Consider the following 14,428-nt stretch of genomic DNA (forward strand, 5'->3'; position numbering starts at 1 on the left):
TTGTCTCTGCGCCTGGACGATAAGATCAAGTGACTCTTCAGGCTACGAACCATCCTTCACCACATCATTGTACCACTATAATGCGGCTCTCTAGAAATTCAAGGCAACAAATGGCGACTTTCCCCTTCACCACCAAAAGAAGTTTTAAGCCATAAAGGCCGCACGCATTGTATAATGCTGCAATCGCAAGCTGGTGCAAATAGGCCTGTCCGGCATATATACGATGCGGAGGCTTCGACAGCTCTACATATCCAAAGCGCCGGGCGCATGGGACAGACTGGTGTAGCTCTCAGACCTTGCTGACCTGGACAGCGCCGTTCTCGACAGCTGAGACCTAACTGATAGAATGAGGTTCGTAGTGCAACACGTGAAAGACCAGCTGGAACTCCAGTTTCTGGCAGGTTCTGAATGGAAATCTGACACTCGGTTTAGTTCCTGGCTACCGGAGTTCGATGGCCCTCGGAAAGAGATCGACTATGAGAACGAGAACATACCATATCTCAAGCGCCAGGAAAGGATTGGAAAAGACGATGACTGGAAAGAGGTTTTTCTAGTTGACCCGGATGACAACGACAGTTTTCAGTTCCCGGTCGACCAGTGCAAGAACTTTTTGGACGGCACGACTGGAATTTCCATTCGACCTGATGATGCAGAAGATGGGAGCACCCCATATTATAATGCGTGGCTGGACGACCGCAGCCGTGAGGGTGGCGCAAGAGTGTATCGCAATCCCTTCACAGCAGAGGAGCTCAAAAAGAAACTATTAAAGTCGGTCAGTTGCTTCAATCTTTCCGGCGTTGGCAGCCTTGATTTAACAGTTTCTAGCGATATCGACCTAAAACGCCCGGCATATGGGCTCAAGTCTTCAAAGCTGTGGTGCGAGCAAATGCTTCAGCGCTTGATAGATCTGCCGCTGCAAATCACGCGAGTGATCCAAAGACTATAAATACAAACACCGTGGTTCGGGCCTCGACAGGAACATCGTTCGCGACCTGTCTGCAGCCGGTAGGTGAAACGATACCGAATGTGCGCCACCTTGCACGTACCTGGAGGGTCGGTTTGAGATGGGGATCAACGCTAGACAACGAGCCAGATGCAGCAAGGCGGTTGCTATTCATCACGGACTTGGATTCGGAAACCGCCACTGTTCTTATGCAAACCGCATCAAACCATCAAACCAGGCCTCTCCGTCACGCTCTTCTCGACCACCTTACTAGCAACGATGCTCACATCAGTGTGAAGGTCCCAGTAAGTCCGCATCACTTGAAGAGAAGCTGCCGCGTTTTGAAACTGAGTGGTTGTTCTATAGTCAAAATCTCCTTCTACCTTTGAACTGGCATTCAGCATACCGTTTTATGCCTGGAGAGACACTTACCGCGAAGACCACCGCAAATGGGCACACAGTAGAGAACCTTTGCGAGAGACAGTGGATGTGTCCTTTCTCAATCAGCATCATGGAGAAGTCCTCTGCAAAGCGGTACTTACGGCTATGATATCCGGGTCTGACATTGAGCATTGGACTGCCTACCTCTTCGCCGATACCTACTTTGATGCCCAAGATGCCGGCAGAGAAACCGTGCTCGAGTACAGGAAGGATAAGGAGTCTGAGGAGGGAATGAACGCAGACCCTTTGACCTACGGCGAAATCGATGCTGATCTTCCATTCTGGGACCCAAGAAAATACTTCTTGATCATGGCCAGATACAGACTTCAGCAAGTAGCAAAAGAATGGACCCAGGTGGTGGCGAGATTCGGCACAAGCTTTGCTGACTTCCAGAAGGTACAGTCCCTTCTACTTGTCCTAATCTGAAAGCCACCGATCGGTTGCAGCTGTAGGTGACGACAACGTCACCAGCGCTGTGTCTGCTCAGGACGCCGGTCACCCAGCTGCACCGGTATTCTGTTATTGTGTCTTTTTTGACTGACTTGTTCGCCAGTCACACGGCGGCTTCTTGTCACAACCGACGCATTGCCGATCCCCCCAGGAGAAAGTAGACCACCGCGACCAGCTTCTGCGTAACTATGACTGGGTCATGCGAACGAGCGGGATATCAATGGACTTGGAGGAGACGTTGGCGGCGACGGTGGATGCAATTGCAGCCATGCTCAAACATGCTGCTTTCTTCGGAGAAGAGACGGGCCTATTGTCTGAGATCGAAGCCCTCTTTGATCTTTTTAAGCGACAGCAGAAGAAGATTGAACGACTTTGTGTCAAGTGCAAAGCACTTTCTAAGAAGGTAAGGCGAGCCTCTCTCGCTGTCCGGGAAACTACTTGCGGGCTCACTCATCGCTAATCCCGACAATAACTTACAGCTTGCACTTCGTCTCAACCTCGAGGCTGTCAACGCCGGCAGAATACAGAACCAACACGGAATCGACAATCACAACCTCTCACGGATCACGTTGGTTAGTTTGCCTTTTACGTTCAATGGCATTGGCATAGGAATATATTTCTGACATCTATTTTACTACAACAGGTGTATGTAACTCCGTTGATACTCGCGACCAGTACCCTTTCGATACAAACGAATGCCCTCCGCCATGTTCCATCCTTGATTCCTTGGCTGCTTTTGATGTTCTGCATCTACTATTTGCTGGTATTTGCGGTGCATACAACAGTCTTCTCTCGTTGGCATCTTGTGTCGACTACGATTAAACAACATTGGCGCCACGCTCGGCGTCAAATAACGGAGTCAAACGGTCCAATTCTTCCTGTATAGAATCCAGGGGTACTTTCTCACTCTCTTTTCTCGGGGTCCTACACTTACAGGCTGAGAGAATAACTTGAAGTTACCCTGGCCATTACTCTTCTGTGCCGCTTGTCCCTAGACTCAGTGGGAAACACAGGGCCCCTCATCACGAGCAAGATCTAGTGGACGGGACATTGGGCATTCATGGATGGGCAGGAGATCGGTCCCGGTCTAGCCTGTGAGATATGGTCGTGTGAAACGGCCCATCTTAATCATCACCAAGCTGTACTAAATATCATGTCATATTAGGGAGACACAACAATCACTTTTGCTTACAGTCCATTTCCTGTCTACAGGTTTGGACATGATTCTGCGGTACGTGTCTACATAGGGAATTTTGGTGGTATTTATTTCAAATTAGTCCTAGTTGATAATAACATGAATACTTACCCGATGTGGGACGCCCCGTCGCCGGCCGTCGTGGCACCCTCCCGTGGCACCCATAAATTTAATAATGATATTCCCTGTCGATCTCAATCAATTGTTTCATGCTCTTTTCCGCAAATCGATAATTTTGTCTTTGGGCGTCAGCGTGTTGGGTGCATCGTGGTCTGTGAGCTTTTTGTTCTGGTTCGCATTCTTTCACTGTTGGGCGTTGTTCTTTTGTGTTTGCTTCCTATCACTGCTGGACAGCTGGCCGGCTTAGAGAAACCTGCTTCGCTCCCTTGTTGTCCCTTCGTTGTTCTCCCGCGCTTCGACGCCTTGACGCTGGTATGCGCCAGGACGTAGCCTGGGATCTCTCTGCCGCAACTCACCTTGCGTATATGTTTTGTCATAGAAAGGAAAATGGTCAGTATACAGGGTTGACGGTTGACGGCGTCAACCCTTCATGGTCGACGAAAAGTACCTGCATTGACTTGTTTGCAAGTAGCCACCGTCCAAAACCAAGAAGAAGACCAATGTCGTCTTTGTCTACACCTGCTGCCGGTGTGGACAGACCCCCATCGGCATCCAGAAACACCACTGCCCTGACTGTCACCACACCCGCTGCAGTAACTGCAAATGCGAAAAAGTTGTCCAGCGATAACCCGAGAGCCTCGATGCAACAGACTGTTTTCCACACAGCACCTTTTTCGCCACTGTCTTCCAGCTGACCGGTCGGTGACGCGCCCTCTATACGCGATTCACTACCATTTTCCCCGGGACAAGCAAGAGCAGGTAAAGGACAAGACACTGCAGCGGTATTAGGGTAGTTGAGGACACAACCAAGAGCAGGAATGAACGACTACCTATCATGAGGGAAGCAATTTCATCTCGGGTCTTTTTGTTGTGATGGTTGCCGCCAATGTTTCTTGATGAATTGAGTCAGACACCTTTGGGTGCTTCGTGTTTTGGCAAATGCAATCTGGGTCGGAAACATTGGATTTTTAAAAGACTTGGACTTGGGGAGTTCATGTAGGATGGCTTTTGACAACTGTGGGAGGGGTGGAATTCTGAGGCCAACAATTAGTCTGGTCATGTTGTTAGAATCCTCTCGAGGGGGTCTGACTTCATCTTGAGTCCTGACTTGAGGTAACAAACGTGCAGACGACTTGTCATCAAATCTTCTTGTGTGCTGCGACTGTCAATAGTCGCCAAATTGTACTTGGGCAGCTGGTGCCACAGTGGGATTCCCTGTTATATTCCCTGTCTGCCTCTGGCAGCTGAACTACCTGTTCGCTACGCTACTGCATTGCGAGCTGCGTGGACCTTTGATACCGGCTTGGTGTTGTGCACACCCGAATCACCCCGTATCCTCGTATTCGGCCACCATGAGCGAGCCGCGCACTTGAATCAAGATCTGTCCCAAGTCGGAGCCGAGTATTCCACAGCACCATCGCAGACAGAAAATAGAGGGCGGCGCGGAATCTCTGTGCAGCCTATGAAGAGCAAGGTTCCGATGCCTAGGCATGAAGTTGACCTTCTCCAAAAGGCAACCAAAAAGCTCCAAAGGCGCAGACACTAAAGAAGTCGGTCAAGTCGGGCGTTTGGGCAAATCGTTTCAGATCTGCACCTAATCGAGGTCACATGCAGTGCTTTTGCTTGAAGCAGGTTCTCAATTCAGGTACAACTCGTGGTATGTGGCTTGGACGACATGATGCCCGATACCTCAGCCGTCGCGTCTTTCTACATCTCGAGGCTGATGAGGCGAGTCTACGTGTTGTTGGTGTGCAGAGCCCACTGAGTCACTGGCAATAGCTGAGCAGGTCAGATTTGTAAGGTAGCAGAGCTTGTTGCCGTCAAACATCAAGGCACCAGGTCTGTGTCCTGGTGATGCAGACAAATTGGGAAGGGCGTTGCAGCTTTACTCAATAATTAGCGTCATGTGCGTCACCCGGAGGGACTCGTTCTAGATGCGAGGCGTGCGAGGTAGGAATTACCCGTACCTTTGTAACTACTGCACTAGGTATGTCTGTACTCACTTCAGGGCAGCTGCGCACCGCCATCACCTGCGCCTCTCCTTACCTTGTTCCCTTGTGCCTCCCCTACCACTCTTGATCGAAAGTTCTCTGCCCCGTGTCTCGATCGTGAGACTGCGTGGCATGGTATATGCTACCCAATCCTAGAGCTTTGAAGCCCAATAGGATTTCGTTTGGCACAGGATACTTAGTGCCTTCTCAGATGTCCGCCTTGCTCTCAGCTTGCTTCGTTGGCAAGCATTGCTTTGGGGCCGTCTTCTCGTCGTGCCCTGTCCTTCGCGGATTGCAGATCGGTCTATGCATCCAAGCCCTATCACAGATGAAGCTGCACGCTCATACGTGTGCCTGTGGCGCGCACACCAGATCCGAGGGTGGGGGTTCATCGGAGTCGATATACAAGGGACTCGTCGCGCCGCCCACGATGCTGCCATGCAGGAACATGCAACATAAACCATGGTGCTGATCTTCCACCTGTTACTACCCGCCTCTCATACGTGTGCGGCGTCCCTTTCACATCGGCCCCATTACACCTAACCAGACGACAACAACACCATGGGGAAACGCAAGTTACAGCAGAAAGAATTCGGTGATAGAGGTCAAAGCGACATCAAACCTCTGCGGTATGCGCTCCCAATAAAAGCCCTCAGGAGCTGGCCCAAGATTTTTCGAAGACGCCGAAACATTCAACTCGGAGTCGAGAACAAATCGCATGTCACAGGTCGCGCCGAGTCCGGCGAAGATGAAATTGACGACATGATCCGAATTTTCATGCGGGAGCCCGAGGAATCACTGGGCTGCCTACCACGAGCCGACAGGATCGAAGAATTCTGCTTTGAGATGAGCATCGATTCCCTACGAAAAGCCGACGTGAAGCAAGACGAAACGCGAGTCATCGCGTGGCTGGATGATAGGAATCTGGATTGTCCCCTCGAACCGTCGGAGGCGCACTGCCAGCCTCTAACAGCGTATGAGTTGTTTCGACAATTGGAACAGCCTCGCTTTCCGTCAGCAGGACCCCTGACCCCTCCCGTCACTGGAAATCGAACAACTCTGCTGGATGCGGACCGGCGTCTCATTTTCATCACGAATCTAGATCGCTACAGTATCTATGCACTTGTACGAACGGCTTCGACTCATCAAGCCACTGCTCTTCGAGGAGCGCTATACCACCATCTAGAGTTCGAGGCCTCCTTAGAGCTAGCCGCCAGGATGGAAGGATTCCCCATGTTCAGACTCGCATTTCACTTACCCTTTTTCGCCGTGAGGACTTCGGAGACCCCACAGACGGACTGCCGGCGGGATCGAAATAAGATTCCTTTACGACGCCGGCAGGATATCTCGTTCCTCAATTGGCAGGCCGATGCTCCTTCGATCTACCTCTACGATGCACAAGTCTCCTGCGTGATCACCGGCTTCGACTGGACCAGGTGGATAGCGTGGCTCTTCATCGACACCTACTATTTTGATCCTGGTGACGAATCCGAAGAAGACGTATCGGAATACTACGAAGACGGACTCTCTCCGGCGGGCATGCGTGCAGATCCGCTCACGTACGGGCTTCTAGATGCGGACAAGCCAATTTGGGATCCCGAGGATTACTTCTTGACTGTCTTGAAAACCCGCTTCGCCCAAGTAAAAAGAGAATGGAAGGGAGTGGTGACGAAGCTGAAATCAAGCTTTCGACACCATCACTCGACACATCAATATCGACTCTGGTCCCCCGCATCCGGCGACGCTGAGAGAGAGAGCAGCCATGGCGAAGAGCTTCGCCGTTCTCTCGACTGGGTGCTGTTGTTTATGCACCTCGCAAAGGAGGTGAATGAGACTCTTTCCAAGACTCTCAAGGCCTACGAACCTTTTTGTTCGAGGCGAGCTGGCGACTTTGTCGGCGGACTTCGATTCCCACCCGAGCACAAGTTGCTTCCTTCGATTCAGGAGACATTCGACGAGTTGTGTCAACTCAGGGAGACACTCGACCATCTTCTTGACCGCTGTGGTCAATATACCAAAGAACTTGAGTTTAAACTCAACTTGGAAGTTCGAGAGATGAACACCCAACAGTTAAGACTCGCTCTCGAAGCAAATCGAATCGCGGAGGACAATAAGGGGTTTTCGTGGATTATCCTGATCTACGTTACACCACTGGCGCTGACGTCGAGCGTCTTCTCCATGCAACCTACAGTCATTCCTGTTCCTCCCACATTTGGGTGGTTTCTGGCCTTGATCGCCATCCTTTTTTGCGTGGGATTTCTCGTCCTCACTACGTGGTTCTGTCGTTGGGGTCAAGTATTAGCCTTAACTTGGCAATACTATTGTGCGGTGTCTTGCCTGTTGCGAATGCCCCGAAGAAAGAGGCATATCCCGACAGATGAAGAGACCGGCAGCTCAACGACATCAGAGGGCTCTTCTGTCTGAAATATTGACCAGGAAATTGCCCACTCGTTGACCGGCCTGTCAATATCAGGCCTCGTGCAACGAAATTCTGGCTCTTGGTTCGCCAAATTTCCGACCTACGTTTGCTTGCCTGGAAATGGGAACTTGCGTGATGTATCAACTACGTTCGCGTTGGGTGTCAGTGGCTTTTGGCGGCCATTTGGAGCAATAGAATCGACTGAAGATCTGAGATACGACCGACAGCGATTCCGAGAACTGAAGGGTGAGGCTAGAGTAGTGGCATTCATATCACCAATCATGATTCTGTTTCTTCCCTGACAAGCATGTGCCTGAAGTGGCTTCCTGCACCGTCGTTGGCGCCTCACCCAGTCCAACAGCCGAACGGGTGGCACACGATGATTCGCCGAGCGGTTTGGGAAGACCATGGGCATATTTTCTCGTTGCATACTTCAAGTACCAACGTCTCTTTCACCGGATCACTCTCCTCTGCGACAAGCCTCTCTTTACACGCAGAGCCAAGATGGCTACAACCTCAGCTGAGGGCCTGCATGGCTTCCTTGAAGCCATGGGAATTGAAGATCCCGGCTTTGTGTCGGCGACGACAGACCTTTATACCAATCCACTGGCCATCTACTACTCTCATCTAGCTGAGCTTATCGTCCAACTCACGGACTGTGAAAAGCAGACCGCCTACAAGTCGATCGTTTGGGCAAATGACATGACCCATCTGGTGGTTGTGGCGCCTCGCCTTCGACTCAAGGGTGTCGACTCCGAAGATCTCGCGGCCGATTTGCAGCAAAGAGTCAGTTGTCCCTGTTTGCTTCTGGGACGGACGTTCCCTTTCGCACGACCTTTGCCGCTGACTATTGAAACAGTTTCCGGAGTCCCCTCTCTTCGGACACCCTGTCAACGACGGGATCAACCTCCTATTTTACTTTGCGAACACTAACCTCGCCCGCCTTTTGCTGTCCTATATCATTGACCGTGGATCTTCATACGGTAACACGCTACTTACCGAAGCTCCCACCGAGACTGAGGCGGACACGAAAGCGCGTAAGGTCATTGTTGAATTCTCGTCGCCAAACCTGGGGAAAGCCTTTACTGGCCTACACTTGAGGAGTACGATCGTGGGGACTTTCATAGCCTCCATGTACGAGAGATTGGGGTGGGATGTGACGAGGATGACTTTTCTTGGTGACTGGGGCAAGCATGTCGGGCTTCTGGCAGCCGGCTGGTCGCGGTTCGGGTCAGACGATCAATTCGACGCTGATCCTCTACGACATTTGCTTGACGTGTACGAACAGATTGAGGATCTCTTCAAAAAAGAGCAGGAAGCGGCCAAGAAGAACCCCGAAGGCGAAGATGGCGCCGAAGTGAGTCACGAGATCGAAGCAGAAAGAGACGACTTCTTCAAGAAACTCGAGGACGGCGATGAAGATGCCCTGGCTTTGTGGAAAAGGTTTCGTGAAGTCTGCATTACGCGATACACCGAACTTTATGCCCGACTCGGTGTGAAATTCGACGATTACTCGGGTGAGTCGGATGTCTCTCACGAGACTATTGAAGAGGTCGAGAATGCGTTGAAGGAGAAGGGAGTCTACCGGGAGAGTGATGGTGCCTGGGTAATTGATATCAACAAAAACGATGAAAAGCACGGGGCGGCCATCGCGCGGTTTCGTAACGGCACCACGACATACTTGCTCCGAGATGTTGCGGCGGTCTTGGAGCGCAGCAAGAAATATTCCTTTGACAAGATGATTTACGTCGTGTCGGCGCGGCAGACTACTCACTTTCAACAAGTCTTCAAGGTCCTCGACTTGATGGACCGTTCTGACTTGGCGCAACGACTCGATCATGTCGGCTTTGGCGACGTACATGGCCTCGTGCCGAAAGAAGGAACCAGTGGCCTCCTTTTGGGCGACATTCTAGACCAATGTCGCGATGCAACTCAACTGGCGCTGGGCACAGACGAAGAGGCAGCTCAGCTGTTTTCCGAGCAAGACCCGCTGAAAGTTTTTGATGCCCTGGGGGCTACCAGTCTCATGGTCGACGATCTCTCTACCAGACGCGGCGGCACGTTCAACTTTGACCTCAACAAGCTGGCAAACACCAGGGATTATACTGGCTTGAACCTTCAAAAATGGCACACAAAGCTCGGATTGAAACTCAGCGGTGTCGAGATCGATCGTGCGGAACTCGAGAGCACAGATTACAGCATGTTCGATGGTGAAGACAATACATACGCCGACATTCTCAGGCTTCTCGTCCAGTTCCCCGCGATCCTGAAGACGTCGTTTGAAAGGTTGGAATCCGCTCAGATTCTGACATTCCTGTTCAGCATCATCGACCTCTTGCCCAGTATCTGGGAAGATGAGGCCGAGGCCGAAGGCTCTGCTCGAAGCCTAGCCAAACTGGCATTCTACAAATGTTGCCACATTGTGTTGGAGAATGGAATGAGGACGCTTGGGCTGGTGCCTCTGTCGGATTGATACCCAAGCCCAGCATTCGACTTGGGGGTCCCTGGCCAGAGTCACCGCAGGCTTACGCAGACCCTTCGCAGGATGCTTCGACTATGTTTGAGATGCCTCTGTACAACTGTCTCGATGACTGTACGCTACGTAGGGTGGCTTTTGGGATTTCTGTCCGTTCGCTATTCGATGATTCAGATCAATTTCGGTAACCTGTCTACATTAACTTTTTGCTATCTTAGCGAGACCGTCTGGATTTGATGAACTTGAGCCTCATTCTGCACCAAAAGTCCCTGTCGGTGTCGCCTCGCTGGACTCTTCGAGGCTAAGCAGTATCCCTGGATCACATGGAATGAACTCGGACTATAGAGATACCCAAGCGGACGTGGCCTGGCACCTTTTTCCATTCACTGCCGGATATTTTGGGCATTGAAAGGTTGCTACCAGCAAGGCGCCTCGCCAAAGCATTCCTTTTGTCTGTTTGCCTTGCGCTAATGCACGCTTGGTGCAGAGGGGCCTGTGGATTGCTGCTGGGTACCGAATCTAGGCTCTCTCGAGACATTTTGGGCTTCGATTATTATTTCCGACCTTTCCAAATCCCTTCTCGACAACTGGTCATTTGATATGGATCCGACCAAGCCGGCCAGCGCATTGCACGTTGCCATGCTCTACTCGCGTCAACTAGACAGTGCCCAAGCACAACCCGCAGGGCGCACCTTCAATCACGTCTGTTGCTGCCCGAACAAAGCACCCAATGGTTTTGTTCGCGATTGCCTGGTGTCCAGTTGGTTACTCGCATCCCCCGAGGAGGATGTCACCTGTTCAAGACGGCTGGGCAGAGCTCTGGTTGCCCTTTGGGCTGCATGACATGCTCTAAACGACCGAGAAAGCACACGCATGCGAAAACGACCATGCGAGCGGGATATACCTCGTTCTGACGATGAAGCGGCCGAAACCGACTGCCCCTCCCTGGAGTTCTGAGGCGGGCCTTTACAGCGCCGCCGCTGCAGAGTCCAGTTGATGCCCGAGACATTTAGTCCATTGCGTCCCTGCAGGCTGGAATTCTGATTCCTACCCATCCTTCCGAAGGCCAGGATCCCTAGCTCACTGCTACTGGGAGGCAATTGTATCTACCAAGCTAGACGACTCAGTTTCGATTTAGCAGTGTAGCTTTCGACGGGCCGTGCGAGAAGGTGCTCTCCGGTGGCTGCTCTCTTCTGCAGACCGCTGAACGGACCCTCCCTTGCTAAATCCATCTGGTCTATCTATGTGTGCATGTGTATCCCAGGCTCATCGGTGAGGAACGTACTCGAGCCTGCTCGCAGGTGCATTTCGTCGTTTGCAGCTCCGCCAACAAGAATCATGATTGGATGTCACGAACTGTTACTGACCGGTGAGTTAACAGAGACAAGGACGGTCGATGCATCATGCCCTTGAGCTCGAGGTAAGTCTGCTTCACTTTGCCATCCACTCACAAACTCCCACGCGTCGCTTGTCAAGGTTGTTCCATTGGCAGCGAGCCGGTCTACTCGCATGCGACACCGAGCTTGAGGCTCTACAAGGATTATGGCGTGCCATGAGTGAATATACATAGGGTTTGTTTTCTTTCTTCGTTTAATCAAGAATTCCCATTCTTCTTGTTACTTTAGAACCGAGAAAGGCCGTTTATGAGCCATGGATCCCCGTCACCGTGGACTATATGTCCGGTCAGTTCTCACAGTTGCCCTGATATCAGCCGTCTTGCTAACCAGTCCTTAGGTGGTGCCAGAGTCCGCGGGTCAAGTTATTAGTCGGCGAAGATGACGGCACTCTTAGGGGATTCCTCATCCCCGAGGAGTTTCTGCAACGTCGCTCGAGAACCCTGCGAGAGCAAATTGCGGAGCTCTCACCGTACTCTGCTACAAGAGAAATTACACTCCTCGAGACCGGTGCCCAGACAATGGAAGAGTTCTTCATCTGGAACTTCTGCCCGAATCCTCAGCTCGAAGACCGGTTGAGTTTCAGCGAGGTTGTCCAACTTGGGGTCTTCGCCTGGAAGTACCAGGTCTCGGCTCTGAGCAACCAGGTGACCGACATGATCCGGCACAACCTCGCAAACAATGAGTGGAAGTTGGAGGCCGCTATCGTGGACGCCATCTATCAAGCAGCACCCAACAAGAGTCCGCTCCGAGAGGTGATCAAGGCGGCATTGGGTCAGGTGCCGAGAGGTAACATCGATGGCGATGAGTGGGAGAGGACCTATAAGCGCAATTCTGACTTTGGCTGGGATCTTCACAAATCCAACGACAAGGAGTGGACGGCCAAGGACTATTTGACTGGGTCTTGCCGCTTCCATAACCATGACGAAATCAAACGTCGGCAGAGCCTGTGTGATGGATGTCCCTATACACAAGAAGACTGCTATCCCCTCTGGGGGGAGGACCCGGAGCAAGAGCAGGATCCAAAAGTCTATGAACGGCCCCAAGAGACGCCTCCAAATGAAGATTATGTCAAGGAGGACTGGAATGTGGTCCCTGTGGCAGAGAACTTTGAGGAGCCTCCAAAGATGCAGGCATCTGAAGAAATGGATAGGCTCGAGCCTGTCTTTGAGAATGCGCCAGAACATGCACCAGAACTCAAATTCGACGATGTCGTCCCAGTTGTTGAGGCGAATGGAGTCGCCCATGACAGTGTTCCCGTGGATGCAATAATCGAGGAGGGTGACGGTGCGCGGACCCCACATGCAGACACCAATGGAGCCAAGAACCACTTGTCCCATGATGAGGTCGTGTACGAGTCGGCGTTTGGTGACGCATGCAGCGACGAGGGAGTTGCGGCGGCGAATGGCGTCGTGACTGTCGGGCTCGAAGAGAGGGGTGCTGAGGCGGTGCATATGGAAGCCATCAACGGTGAGGATCATCCCAGTCCCAGCGAAAAGACGAAGAAGAAGAAAAAGAAGAAGAAGAGAATGAGTATGAGTTTCGACAACGACAGCGTCAACGTCAATGAGGTGCCGGTGGCCAACTCAGTGAGTCTGTGACTGCGGAGGATGGAGATTGGTATTGGACCATGGAAAAGGGTTAATGGAATGGTGGGAGGAGGAGTTTATGTTTGTCAAGGTGTCTTTCTTCTCTCTCTCGCTCTCTTTCTCTATTACCCAGAATGTCAACGCTAGTGAAGGTGTTTCATATGCACGAGGCGTTTTAGGTAGTGTAGCATGGCATAGCAAGCGTGGTATAGGATGGGATAGGAAAATCACAATGGAACAAAAATTGAGTTGGGGGTTCATCTTCCGCACCGACCGAGTACTACATGAACTACATCCCTCTCTCACTCTCTTCCTCTTTCCCTCGCTAGCTCGCGGGTTTCGATGGCTCACTCTCTTACTCCCCTTTCGGTGCGCAGCCTTGCGGACTCGGCCCTTGCAGCCTTAGTTTTTTTGCTACCCCAACTATTGAACGCAATGTCGTCATTTGAAATCAATAAACTCTGATCGACTACAAAAGTCCCCGTTCCATTCAAAAGTCTTTCTACAGGTGCGAGGACGAAATTCCCCGACTCTAGCTTGTGCAGGCCCTGACCTTTCAAGGACCTTACCTTAAAGGAACATTCCCCCGCAAAATCCAACTGCGTGAAAGTTTCTATCAATAGGGCTCACTTGTCTGGACTGGGTTGGGCGGTGCGGTTCGTCTTTCTCGGTCAGAGAGATCCAATTTCATCCTCCGGGCTACGGAGTGTGTTGTCCGTCCGACTGGAAAAAAAGAAAGGAGAAAATGCCACCCTCACCACAAGCAGTGACGGACGGGTCCAAGACGTGGTCTCCCTCGCACTTGTTCTCGAGCGTCGTCGAGGGGAATGATGAGGCAACTTCGACAATGGCTTCCGCTCCCGCTCCAGCTCCAAGGGTCTGGGACAAGATCCACGCGCACCTCCAGGCAAACGAGTTCCGCGCCGCCATCGCCTCGGCCTTTGAGTTGCCCGCCGGCGACAACTTCACGTACCATGCCACGGCGTCGGTGAACCTCGCGCAGGCAGAGGCGGCGATTCGCGCTGGACGGGTCAATGGCTTGCACGGGTGGTATGTCGAGCGTGTTTCGCCTCCACCTGTACCTCCGTCTGCGCCGGCAACTGGTGGTAGTGACGGTGTCGGCGAGAATGAGCATGGGCATGATGGGGATGGTGAGAATGATGATGATGATGACAAGAACAACGACAGCGACAAGAACAACGACAGCGACAAGAACAACGACAGCGACAAGAACAACGACAGCGACAAGAACAAGAGCAGAGACAAATAAAACAACAATCGCAAGAACACCGACGACTACAAAAACAAACACACCCACAAGAACAGCAACAACAACAAAAACCGAAACCACCACAAAACACAAAAACACACAAAAAAGAAAGAAAACAACAAAAACAAACAAAAAAAAAA

The 14,428-nt window shown here is 51.7% G+C and overlaps 5 protein-coding genes across 5 annotated transcripts; all 5 read left to right on the forward strand.

The window, feature by feature from the left end:
- Nucleotides 1-346: 346 nt before the first annotated feature.
- On the forward strand, nt 347-2,457 carry AYO21_02606 (hypothetical protein; the record flags this gene model as incomplete). Its single annotated transcript, XM_022652584.1, has 5 exons — nt 347-772; nt 826-1,248; nt 1,310-1,780; nt 1,938-2,237; nt 2,314-2,457. The coding sequence occupies 5 exons, from the start codon at nt 347-349 to the stop codon at nt 2,455-2,457; spliced, it is 1,764 nt and encodes a 587-aa protein (XP_022515272.1).
- A 3,244-nt stretch (nt 2,458-5,701) lies between these two features.
- Nucleotides 5,702-7,564, forward strand: AYO21_02607 (hypothetical protein; the record flags this gene model as incomplete). The annotated part of the gene is made up of 1 exon (XM_022652585.1): nt 5,702-7,564. The coding sequence occupies one exon, from the start codon at nt 5,702-5,704 to the stop codon at nt 7,562-7,564; it is 1,863 nt and encodes a 620-aa protein (XP_022515273.1).
- Nucleotides 7,565-8,063: 499 nt separating this feature from the next.
- On the forward strand, nt 8,064-10,032 carry AYO21_02608 (hypothetical protein; the record flags this gene model as incomplete). Its single annotated transcript, XM_022652586.1, has 2 exons — nt 8,064-8,345; nt 8,419-10,032. 2 exons carry the CDS (start codon nt 8,064-8,066, stop codon nt 10,030-10,032), a joined length of 1,896 nt encoding a protein of 631 aa, XP_022515274.1.
- A 1,653-nt stretch (nt 10,033-11,685) lies between these two features.
- AYO21_02609 (hypothetical protein) lies at nt 11,686-13,030 on the forward strand (the record flags this gene model as incomplete). Its single annotated transcript, XM_022652587.1, has 2 exons — nt 11,686-11,717; nt 11,770-13,030. 2 exons carry the CDS (start codon nt 11,686-11,688, stop codon nt 13,028-13,030), a joined length of 1,293 nt encoding a protein of 430 aa, XP_022515275.1.
- A 733-nt stretch (nt 13,031-13,763) lies between these two features.
- AYO21_02610 (hypothetical protein) lies at nt 13,764-14,288 on the forward strand (the record flags this gene model as incomplete). The annotated part of the gene is made up of 1 exon (XM_022652588.1): nt 13,764-14,288. The coding sequence occupies one exon, from the start codon at nt 13,764-13,766 to the stop codon at nt 14,286-14,288; it is 525 nt and encodes a 174-aa protein (XP_022515276.1).
- Between the last annotated feature and the right edge of the window lie 140 nt (nt 14,289-14,428).

The sequence above is a fragment of the Fonsecaea monophora genome (genome assembly GCF_001642475.1).
Source record: "Fonsecaea monophora strain CBS 269.37 chromosome Unknown Scaff11, whole genome shotgun sequence".
NCBI lineage: Eukaryota > Fungi > Ascomycota > Eurotiomycetes > Chaetothyriales > Herpotrichiellaceae > Fonsecaea > Fonsecaea monophora.